Genomic DNA, 12,513 nt, shown 5'->3' with positions numbered 1-12,513 from the left:
AATCAATTATTTCAATCAGCAAGGTTTATTAAGATTTCCTTGTATTTAAGTATTACTGTGATTATAAGAATTATTTCAAAGAATTTAATAGACTTGGATGTGGTCCTTGAAGAGAATAAAATCTAAAAAGGAAGTGTAAAAAATACGTAAATATGTATTTTAAAGGGAGTAAAAATTGGGGACAATGATTATTAAAAAAAGACTAAATTAGGAAATTTATTCATACATTTCATTATAGATTTAAATTACCTTGGCTAATTATTTCCTTATCTAAAGTAGTGCTTAATAAATAAATATATGTATTTCAATTTTCAGCTGAGGTATTAGTCTTACCATTACAGCAGAAATCCAAATCAAAAAATAAAAATAATTATGAGTCATAGATGTCATAGCATTCTAATTAAGAGAGAATTCCTCATTAAATTAAGAATGTGTTTCAAAATACAATTAATTTTTAATAACATCTTACTACATTTGCTAATTATCCAAATACTAGGTGAATAATATCTATTTCTTTCCTGCTTCACATCGAACTCTGGAGCTAAAGACTATGAAATAACTAATGTGTGAGACGATTATAACATATACATATAGATATACATACATGTACACATAGAAATGAGCATGTAATAGCAGACAAACCAATGGATACTGTACACATGCTTAAGTCCAGAGTGAGAAAGAGAAAAGATGTTTTGTGTTATAATATAATGTCAGACAGATTGGGTTATGCTCAAATTTTACCTGGGTCTCTATGGGGAAATTATTTCATTTCCTATTTATTTGATCTCCCCAACTAATCGCCCTATACAGAATTGTTTATATTTCATCATTCATGTCACACAATACATATATTCAGGGTGACTGGAGAGGCTTCAACAGTTGCAGATGGTAGCTGGGTGGAAATCAGGAAAGTGTCAGAGCCATTTGGGCTACTTTGTTCATATTAATAAACCTTAAGAAAGATACGAGTAATCCGGAAATGCACACTATCCATCAAACTCTAGAAAATAAACACTTACCATGGGACCAACATCCCCATTTTCACCTTTTTCACCAGGTGGGCCTGGCAGACCCTAAGGAAATACAATAGAAAAAACAATAAAATCATTTACGTATTTAAAACATACATTTTTTTTTACTCAATTTTTAATATGATACAAAAAAATTAGATATAAGCTTAAATAAGAATGTGGGGTAAATATACAGAAAAAATTTAAAAATACTTATGATACACATTCTGCCTACAAATGATAAAATCTTATACATTAATTTACAAATAAAAGAAAGCTATGCTTTGCATAGTATTATATTGATTGATTTTGGCTGCAATAAATATATACATAATTTGATTTGGGAATTTATGAACAACTAATAATTTGCCACATATTCTATAAGCAGCATATCGGACAGTCATGGCAAAGATTTTCTGAAAAATCTTGTCTGGTTATTTTAAGCATCCTATCACAGTGAATTTTTTTTTTTTTTCATCCCAGTGAATTTTTTTTTTTTTTTAAATATGTATACAATTATGCGCCAGTTTGGAAAATCTCTTTTGAAAATAAATATCCTGATTAATTTCCAGAGTCATAAGTGTCTTCTAAATTTTTGACCTGGTAATTTCTCTTCTGAATCTTAAAAATTTGTAAGGTGGGAACTTGTCAATTATGCTTCCTTTATTCTTTCAAACCCATTTCCATTCTATCCTGCCGCACTCTAATAGCTTTCAGAGAGGTTCTGTCTTACAATATAAAGTCAGACAGCTAAGGTTATACTCAACTTTTACCTGTGTCTTTATGGGGAAATTGGAGCCCTGGAGACACAGTAGTTAAGAGCTACCTTTGGCTGCTAGCCAAAAGGTTGGCAGTTCAAATCCACCTATGGGGCAGTTCTACTCTGCCCTATAGGGTCACTATGAGTTGGAATCAACTTCATAGCAAAGGGTTTTGTTTTGTTTATTTATTTTTTAAAGGGGAAATTATCTTATGTTAACTATGTATTAGTTACTATTGATCCCATATCCTATTGATCATTTATTTGATCTCTCTATTCCCCCCCATGCAGAATTACTCATATTTCCTCCTTCATGCCACACACACAATACATTGCACCTATTTGACCTATATGCTTAATAAACACCACTGCGTCACTTGTTCGTATGTTTATAGTCATCAGCTACTTTGGGACAGTGGCCCTTTAGGTGTCAATTTTGTGTCTCTAGCAAAGGGCATATGGCAAAGCAAAAACCAGGAACTCAAGAAAACATTTGTTGCATGAATGATGAATGAATCAAGCCTAAGAATATAAATCAACAGGAAAAGCTACATGTGAAAAAATGAGGTTTATTGTAATAATAATTATAATAGTAAAAATTCTCATTTATCCCAAATATTTAATCATAGAAAACATAGTTAAATAAATTTTGGTTAAATAACTTAATGGCATATTAAGAAACTATTAATGTGATATTTACTAATACTCTAAATATGCATGGTGTTTATGGTAAGAAATAAAATCCAAATGCAAATAGATATGTGTGGAATAAATTTAACTGCAAATATGTATATAAAATATGTGTAATAATTGTTGGACAGAAATAGTAAAAGTAGAAATAGTTTTTAATATGGTAGGATTATTGGTTCTTTTATTTTTAATAGTTTTTAGTATTATAATCATTTGGATACATCTTATATACCCTATACGTATTTTATCTTTAATGTTTGTACAATAGTAATTCAGATGTAATCTACTTAGGAAAAAATACAAATAATACAAAAGCTCTAAACTTCTGTTGGTTCTTTACTAAAATTACTGATTTATTGGCACAGCATCTCAGTGGCTGCAAATTATTTGGTCATGATAAACAGTAATAAATACATTTTACTGATTACTCTCTAAGTATATACAGGTAAAGTAGCTGAAACATGAGCTTCACAAAGTAATATTCGCCCTTATTGCATAGATGATGCCTTTTGATATCTTCAATCTATTTTGCCTTATCTTAATTTACTTCATTTATTTAATATTGATAATAACACAGTAAATTATTTCATGACCAATTAATTAGACAAACTCTCAAGTTGAGAAAACAGTGCTGTACTGAGTGTATTTGTAAACTCTTTTTTTTTTTTTTGGATAGGACATATATTCACTTTTATGATGGATTCCTAATTACTGATTTATAATGGACAATATATTCCAAGAGTTCCTATTTTTAGCTCAAACACAATTTAGGTGTCTAGGAAAAGAGCCTTCTATGTAGGCACTTTCCAAACTGTTACCATCATCTGATGGTAGGTTCTGGAATCACAAGTGCAATTCCAGGGAAATAACAAGGCAACGTTTCTTAGATTTTAGTCTACCTAAAAATTACCAAGGGAAATTGTTAACATTTTATATTCCCAAGCCCCTCAACTTCAGAATCGAATTCACTGATGAAGCAAAGACTTTAAATTCTGAAGTATCCAAATAGATTTTAACACAGATGAAATAAAGATTTCACTTTAAGACCATTTCCCTAAGGAGTATGCATTGCAATTAAAACATAATTAACATTATAGATATCATATAAATTAACAGTCCCATTCCTTATCTTCTGTCCAGGTTTCCATGTCCTTTTAGTATAGAGTGCCTCTGATTTAGAATTCCCAAACTGAATGGAATATCAATATTAGATCCCAGTTTTCTTTTATTTCTATTAAAAGCCCAGTTCTGCATTGCTGTCTTTTCCTTTTTACGCATATGATTATTCTTAATAATAGTTCAGTAGGAGCATCCCAACAGAAAAAAAAAAATGAAACATTTATTTCTTTTTGATGAAGTTTGATTATATCTTGAGTTGATTAAGATAGAACGTTCTCATTATTAAAATTAATAGAGACATAATGAGTCAAATTCTCTTGTTGCAGTGAACTAAATGTGCTAAATGGCACTCTAGTGCTCATCAGTTTTCATACAGCCTAACTTTCTCCTAGGGAGTAATTTATGTGTGGAGAGATCTGTTTAAGGTCTGTCAACTTAAAATTATTTGCCACCTAAGTGATGCATCAGAAAAAAAAAAAAAGGAATTTAGGCCAAGCTCTCTCTTTACATTATCACTCTTCATATTCAAATAATAAATACTAAGTTAAAAAATCAAGTAATTTAATCTGAATATTAGATTATTATTATTATTTATATCTATTATAATTGCTAACATCTATTCTGCCATGAAGGCTCAATTAAAGGATGCAAATGCAATTGCGAACATGTTAATTACATTAGCATCTTTTCAGATTCCTGATTTAAAGAGGTAGCTGTGGGAAAATGTAATCAATTCTCTTTTTAATGAACTGATTTCTTGAGTTACCCTCATCAAAGAGCACATTTCTCACTTTGTGGAAATGAAGATAATTTCTTATTGAATATTTTATAAATATAAGCTATAAGGCACCTTCTTTAATCATAAGAACTAAGTTCCTAAATTACTACAAGCTTATAGAGTTCAGAGCAATCAATTAAACGAAAAAGCAGAAAAGGAATGGTAACATATCCACTGGCAATCTATTTTTTAATGCTTTATTGTTTTCAAATATGTGTACTTCCCACACATACTGATACGTAGTGTTCATGGTTGCTTATTTATGATTGTCTAACAGATATAGACTTAAGCATAACGAATATGAAAGTGAACCTTTTACACTTTCCAAGTTTATTTTGACATTAAAAGCAAAATTTTAGAACATCATGTTCACTGGTTGATATCCACTGGCTATTTTAACAATAATAATCATATAAACACAATGGAACATACTGTGTTTACAATATAATTTTTATAATTATGTTTATAATAAATTATTTCATACCAAAAATCAAAACTTTTTTATTTGTGCAAATAAGGACAACTGTTAAATGTATATAAATGTAGCTTAAATTTACTTTTTTACAACTTCACAACTTTTTAGGTAAGTGAACCAGATGATTTAAGCATTTCTTAAATTTCTAATGTGATATAAGTAATAAATCCATATGGTATTCAAATATCATTCAAAATTAAATTTTGCATTCTTTTAAAGGATCACCAGATAGGTAAAAAATTAGTAAGCAGAAGAAGAAAACCAGATATTTCCAAAGTATGTAGGAACCAATGAAAATCAAATGAAAAGGTGGAAAAAACTCTCAGAATAGGTGACCTCTGCAATGGAATGTTTCACTTTAGTTGCAAGATATATTTGAATAAAAATTTCTTAGCCTGCAGTCTTTTCCAGTGTGCTACTTCCTTTCACAAATGTTCATAATAAAATACAAACTGGTTATTAAATAGAAAGTAAATGATGTCAAATAAAAATAATTTTTATTTTTTAGGAAACACACTTTTCAGGAAATAGGTGACTTAATTTAGGTATAATCCACTATACATATATTTAACAAATAAAAAAGAACCAAGTATATTTTCAAAATTACTTTATCAAAAATAAGTCACCTTTATTTTTGGTATGTTTCAACTTTAAGTATTCCAACAAAAATATTTAAATCATTTTATTTAAGATTTTGCTAAAAATAAAAAGATGCTATGCCTGAAAATATCCATCCTAAGCAATTAACTTGTACTTTATAAAATTTTCATGCAGAATTATTTACTATTTCCCAAAATCATTTTTCATTTTTGTCATTTATACGTAATCACATATGTCTGACTGAACAAAACTGGCACACTAAATCAAATACTATTTGCAATTAATAAATTGACTGAATAATTTCTATAATAATGTTGAAATCAAGTTAAATTCTGAGTTCCTTTGTAATTAATCAGGAGAAAATAAGAAGTATTATCATTTTATTTGAATGAATAAGGAGTATAAAACACCATATTTTATAGTGTCAGTGTTAGTCTTGGGCTAAGTGATGAAATACAGTTTGGAGTGGGGATGGGCAAAGGAGGAAATTTGAATTTTTTAAAATCACATAACTTTAAAACAATAGGCTATTTAAAATTTTTCACTTACTATTAATTTTTATTTTATTAATTTATTGCTTATTTGACCTGTTACTGTTTGATATTTGCTGTTGGCATTTACAGTTGGCAGTTGCAGTTGACAGTTTGCTATTTCTTTATTTTAATTTATTTTATCCATCCAAAGTACTCATTTCCTGTTATTAGACCTATGAAAAAATGTATTCTATCTTCTTACTTTTAAGTTTCAAACTTAAGTACGGTTGTATTTCATTTATCAAAATGGGAAGGAACACAAAAGGAGGTAAAATACCTGAGTTGGGCTAGCTATACTACAGAAGTGGGAACCAGGTTTGATATGTATTCAGAAAAATAACAATTTCTAAATTCACTGCCATCGAGTCAATTCTAACACACAGTGACCCTATATGACAGACTAGAACTGCCCCACAGGGTTTCCAAGGAGCAGCTGGTGGATTTGAACTGCTGACCTTCTGGTTAGCAACCGAGCTCTTAACTGCTGCGCCACCAGGGCTCCATAATTGCTAAAAATCCATTGATGTTCAGGTTTACATTTAAATAAAAGTAGGCTGAAGTTCAATTTTATATTTAAGTAAAATAACCATCATGTTAAACATTATACCCAAATTCCTACATAGAAAAGAGAAAGATGCTTTGATTTACATCCACCAGAAAACCAGTTTAAGACGACAGAATAAACAATGAAGAGATCATCTTACCTGAAGACCTATGGGACCAGGAGGTCCAGGGAAACCTCTTGCACCTTCATCACCTTTTTGTCCAAACATCCCTTGCTGTCCTCTAGGACCTGGCTCACCATCACCTCCCTAAAGAAGAGCAATAAAAATTATCACAAACCAGAACAATCATTTATGATACAATCATTATAAAAATCTACCCATTTCTAATAGAATGAAAGCTGGACTCTTTGAGAAAAAGAAAGAAGTAAAGCAAATTCCATTATTTACTCCCTATGGACCATTGTTTGCTATGCTTTCACTCTTTACTTTTGAAGTAAGACTATTTTGATTTTTGCATATATACCAAGTGAAGTGAAAACTGTCTAACAAGGAAATAATGTTCAGAATTTATTACATATTAAGGTAGTTCTCAACTTGTTATTATCTATTTTCAAACAAAGTCACAATGTTTTTGTTTCTAAGGATCAGTTCGGTTATATTAGACAATTTAAATTTGATTCAATGTTAAGCATGCAAAGAAAGCAATTCAGTACACAAAAATCATCTGGTTATGCAACAGTTCATAAATTCAATCAAGGAGCTCTAAGGATTTAGATTAGCTGAACAAAGTAGAATACTTACAGCAATTCCAGGGGCACCAACAGGTCCTTGAAGACCTGGGGGACCAGGTGGGCCCTGTGGAGTGATAAAAATCATAATTTTAAAAGTGAAGCCAGAAGAGAATCAGCTATATTAGACAGAATATTTGTCTGATAAAGGCCTACTAAATGCCTCTACATGCTTTTGGAAGAAAAGAAGATTACTCAGTATTATTTTGCATTTAGAGTAGTTAACTATTATTTATTTTGCTCCTTGAGACTCATACTTGTAAATTTTCAATCAGTTTTAAATTGATATTTATTGAAAGCACTTTCATTGTAATGTTGTGGATATTTAAAAATGAATTTCTATGCTACCATAAGTCAAGCTGAAGGCTCACATTTGAAAAATTTTTAAATATCAGATTTCTTTAATGAGTGGGAAAGAGCACATGAAAAATTAGTTTAAACATTAGCTTCTACCTAAATGAACATAAGGACGCTGAAGACCCTATACTAATAGAATATGGTCAGGTACGAAAATGTAGAATTTTCTTCATATGTAAACACAAGTAAACTCAGTGTTGTATATTAAGTCCACCAGACCTTTATTTTAAGCAATAAATTTTCAAAAGGCATATGATCCTTACATGCATAATTTTTCCTTCTTAATTGTCTTAAGTTTTCACTTCAGTAGCTGATTAGGCACTATAGAAGATTGAGGCTCTAAGGAAAATTGAGTCAATGGACTGTATCATTCCTTATCATAACTACAACATGATACAAAGTGTTTGAAGCAAAGGTTCTGAAGTTGTGGTCCATGGGCCCTCAGGGGTACCTGAGACCTTTTCAAGGTTTCCTCTAGGCCAAAATTCCTTTTCATAACAATACTAAGTCATTTTTCTTTTCCCTACCATATGGGCATTGGCATTGATGATACAAAAGCAATGGTGGGTAAATCGCTGGCACCTTAGCACTGATCATGGCGGTAGCAACAGACTGTAATATTATTGATTGTATTCTTCACTATCATGTAATATTGATTTGTGTGAAAATGACTGTTTCACTTAGGAGCTTCCTTAATGAAACACGTCTTTTTATCCATGTGACAAAATGAGAAGTACATATAAAGTGCTTCAGGTGCATATCTAAGTATAATGGTTGTCTTCAAAAAAAAAAAAAAGCTCTTAGACAATAGTTTGTGTTGCGAGCTGAACTAGCCACTTTTTTATGGGACACCATTCTGACTTGAAAGAGCAACTGACAAGACAAAGTCTGATTATTTAGACTTGGCTATTTGGCGGGTGTTTTATTGAAAATAAATGAAGTAAGCCCAAGACTTCAAGAGAAGAACGGGCAGTATTTATTGCCAATTATAAAACTTAAACTTTCAAGCAAAAATAAGAATTTTGGAAAGCTTGCATTGCCATTATAAGTTTCACAGTTTCCCAAACTTACAGAACATTCTTACAATATTGATGTTGTATAAGTAAATGTGCCAATAATTTGAAGACCCTAGTCAGTGAGCCAATCATTTTCAAATGACCAACGCAAGATGCTACAAAATTAAATATGAGGAGGAGATATATTCAAAGCACAAGACAGACCAATGATATTTAAATAGCACAAAAAGTTCATTGATTTGATTCCAGACTCCATATTGCAATTTCCTTTTAAGAAAAAGTATCACTTATCAAATTTTGATCTAGAAAAGAAAATCTACAATTATCTGAAAAGGTTATCAAAATACTATTCCTTTTCCAACTACATGTCTGGATGAGCCTGGATTTTCTTCATTTCAACCAAAACAAGATGTCACAACAGACTGACTTGAGAAGTAGATATGGGAATCCAGCTTCTGTTGATTACATAAGGTATTCCAATTAGATCAATAACATGTACTTATCTTCAAAAAAATTGCGGAACTCAATCTGAGTAGTAAATGACTACAACAGAATTTACAGATTTATCCTCAATCCCAGCTGTACCAATAATTTTACAGCATGGATCTAGAGCATCAGTGTTGTCACTAGTTGCCAACTATCTGCTCTCCCGGATTCAGAAAAAAAGAAGGAAATCAGGAGCCTATCCCTGGTTAAATACTGCAATAATCGTCATGCAATCTGTTTTGATTCCTGATTTTTCTTTTTAATTACACATTTTAAGCTCACAGGACTTCAGTAACTATTCATATTGGTACTCAGTCAATTCTAATAAAACCTCTCTCCCAGGATATGCTAAGATCTGCAATAATTTTACTCCTAAAAGCCTCAGAAAGATAGCTGGATCCTAGGACAGAACTAACAGAACTAGAGTAATCTATTAGAATCAAATTGCCAGGGATGATGAATAAAGTTTTGTGCTAGGTGAAAAAAGAAAGACAGAGATGGAGGACATTTCTCTACACTTTCCAGTTTTTATTCCTATTGGAAAGCAAATATATACACGCTGAAAGAAAGGAACACTGAAAATGAAAACCCAAATGTCTGTAGATGTTGTACAAAGAGTATAAATGAGTAAAAAACTGCTGAGGTGAAGTCCTTGGGAGTATAGGTATCTAGGGTTTTGAATCTAAGAAGAAAAGTTGTTAAATATATATATGTGTGTATATATATATATATATATATATATATATATATAGCAAAGTATGTAAACTGGTAGAAAATGAAGAAAAAAGTCATACAGGGAAGAGTAAGCACGTCATTTGAATGAGAAACAAATTATTATAATGGTTTCATGATTCAATAAGATAATAAGATAAACATTTAAAGTAAGAATTTATAATGTGAGAGATTTATCAATTCATATAGAGTAGAATTTAGCAATGGGTTATATATATAGATATTCTTTCTCATATTCATATGGAAAAGGAGCCTATTTCTGTATATTACTCTTACATTTGTTGTTAAAAAAAAAAACCCAATGCCGGTGAGTCGATTACGACTCATAGCAAGCAAATAGGGCAGGGTAGAACTGCCCCATAAGGTTTCCAAGGCTGTAATCTTTACGAAAGCAGACTACCTCATCTTTCTCATGCAAAGTGGCTGGTGGATTTGAACCACTGACCTTTCAATTATTAGCTCAGGGTTTAACAACTGTCCATTTGTCACAAAAGGCTTAAAATAAAGGAGTTACAAATAATGACATACGAACATCATACTAGTCTCTTCAACTTTACTCAATCTCCCCCCCCCCCAAAAAGAACACACAGAACTATGTGGAATTATATAGCCACAGAAATTATATACTATTGATATTATAGTCTTTGGAAAGGTAAGTAAGTAGTACTATGGAAAAATACCCACGGAAAATAGTAAAAAAAACCTGTTGTGTCAAGTTGATTCAACTCATAGCTACACTATAGGACAGAGTAGAACTGCCCCATACGGTTTCCAAGGAGTGCCTGATGGATTTGAACTGCCAACCTGACATTTTGGTTAGCAGCCGTAGCTCTTAACCACTGCACCACCAGGGCTTCCATGGTAAGTAGAAAGAGGTATTAAATGAATAATGCTTCTTCAGAAAAAAGTAGGAAACTTACATTTTCTCCTTTGTCACCCTTGCTGCCTTTTTGCCCTGGTTCACCAATTTCACCCTATAATTGAAATATTTGAGTTAAGGTTTATCTCTAATATGTCACACTTGTCATTGCATTTTCATCATTATCATTAAGGTATTTAATTATACTTCTAATGTAATTATGTGTTAGTGTTTAATGTCACTGTTTAAAAATATCATTGTTTAAAAATGCAAGGTCGCTTTGCTTCCAGCTTTCAAGTATTGACAAATATACAGACAAACACAGGTAAATGTAACCTTGAAGAACACCGAAATTGGATTTTTAATAAAGAAAACCAATTTGGGCTTAAATATCACCACTATAAACTGATCATAATGAAAGTACATTGATTTATTCAGAAATTGAATTACATATTAATCAACAATTGTTTTAGTTTTCTTCCTAGTTTTTTTTTTTAAAACAGTGCACATTAGCAGAGTGACAGTCCACAAAATTGTGTACAGTATTTTACAGTAATATTCAGAAATATATTGAATTCAAACACTTAACAACAGAGCCATATATTCACAATAAAATCCCTGAAGTCATATGCTGGTAAAAGATAGAGAAGAACATGGTTATGACATATGTAGCTCACTCTTAAATCTTACTGTGCAATTTCCAAGATATAAAGACTAAATACATGTAAGTGATAGATCTCTTTCATTGTATTTCAGGAACAATATATTTAAAAAAATTAGTAATCAAACTGACATTTTCTTTTATTGTTCCTTTATTCCTTTTTCCTGTTTATGTATCACACACTACTTCATGGAATATGTACTAATTTTCTAACTTTAATACAAAACTGGTGAACAAATGGAAGGTGTATGAAATATTGAAAAAGGTATACTTCGATCTGCATCTAATAAAAAAAATGATCAAATTCAGAATTCTTGGAGAAAAAAAGAAAAGCTTTTTCTGAATGTACTAACATGAGTAAAAACACTAACCTTATCTCCATCCTCTCCAGGAGAGCCAGCAGGACCAGCCGGACCAGGCAGACCCACAGGACCTTGTACTCCATCTCTCCCTGCGGGGCCTTGGGGACCTTTTTCTCCCTGTATTGAAAACCCAGCAGATCATTAATTTCTTGTTAGAAACCCCAAAATTAGCCATATGTTATAACTTTTTAGTGCTGCAACAACATTTATATATTCATACACTGGCTTCCATATTCATCAAGGAAATTTTAGTGTTCCTAAGGAAAGAAAAAAAAAAATTTGACCATTCAAAAAATCTGTGTATACTTTATAGAATATAGTCAAGATTTCATAACTTTGTACAAGACAGTATTCCTGATTGCACCCAGTGGTTCTTTTATTCTCTCATGCAATCTGGGAACCTACAAATCATTAGGTCCTGCATTTCACCACCTCAACCCCTTTTCAGTGACTAAATTTTGTTTCATCTCTGAATTATCTCTCAAATATGTTCATTTAATTTTATCTCCATCACTAACCCCTTATTCCAAAATACTAGTATCCTTTGTCTGAACTGCTAAAATAATCACTTGCCTTTTCCACATCTATTCTTACCTCCTTCCAATTTATTCTCCCACACTGAAAACAGAGGGTTAATGAGATCATATTACCACCATTCTTAGGTCAATGTGCCTGTTTACCATTACTCCTAAAATAAAGATAAGTTGTTAATGTGGCCAATCATGATCCAGCTCCTATCACCTGCCCAGCGATATCTAGGCTCCCCTCACTTTGTTCT

At 31.4% G+C, this 12,513-nt stretch overlaps 1 protein-coding gene across 2 annotated transcripts in view; it reads right to left on the bottom strand.

Moving 5' to 3' along the window:
- COL11A1 (collagen type XI alpha 1 chain) overlaps nt 1-12,513 on the bottom strand; it is a 258,624-nt gene that overhangs the window by 54,094 nt on the left and 192,017 nt on the right. For both annotated transcript variants that reach the window (XM_064282480.1, XM_064282479.1), the window contains exons 43-47: nt 11,745-11,852; nt 10,774-10,827; nt 7,276-7,329; nt 6,673-6,780; nt 1,023-1,076 (exon numbers count right to left, since the gene is read on the bottom strand). In XM_064282480.1, coding sequence (XP_064138550.1) covers nt 1,023-1,076; nt 6,673-6,780; nt 7,276-7,329; nt 10,774-10,827; nt 11,745-11,852 — 378 coding nt within the window. The remainder of the gene's footprint in view (nt 1-1,022; nt 1,077-6,672; nt 6,781-7,275; nt 7,330-10,773; nt 10,828-11,744; nt 11,853-12,513) is intronic.

The sequence above is a fragment of the Loxodonta africana genome, chromosome 3 (assembly GCF_030014295.1).
Source record: "Loxodonta africana isolate mLoxAfr1 chromosome 3, mLoxAfr1.hap2, whole genome shotgun sequence".
NCBI classification, from domain to species: domain Eukaryota; kingdom Metazoa; phylum Chordata; class Mammalia; order Proboscidea; family Elephantidae; genus Loxodonta; species Loxodonta africana.
Note: the sequence above shows the minus strand (reverse complement) of the source record. Positions and strands in the feature narration are given on the sequence as shown.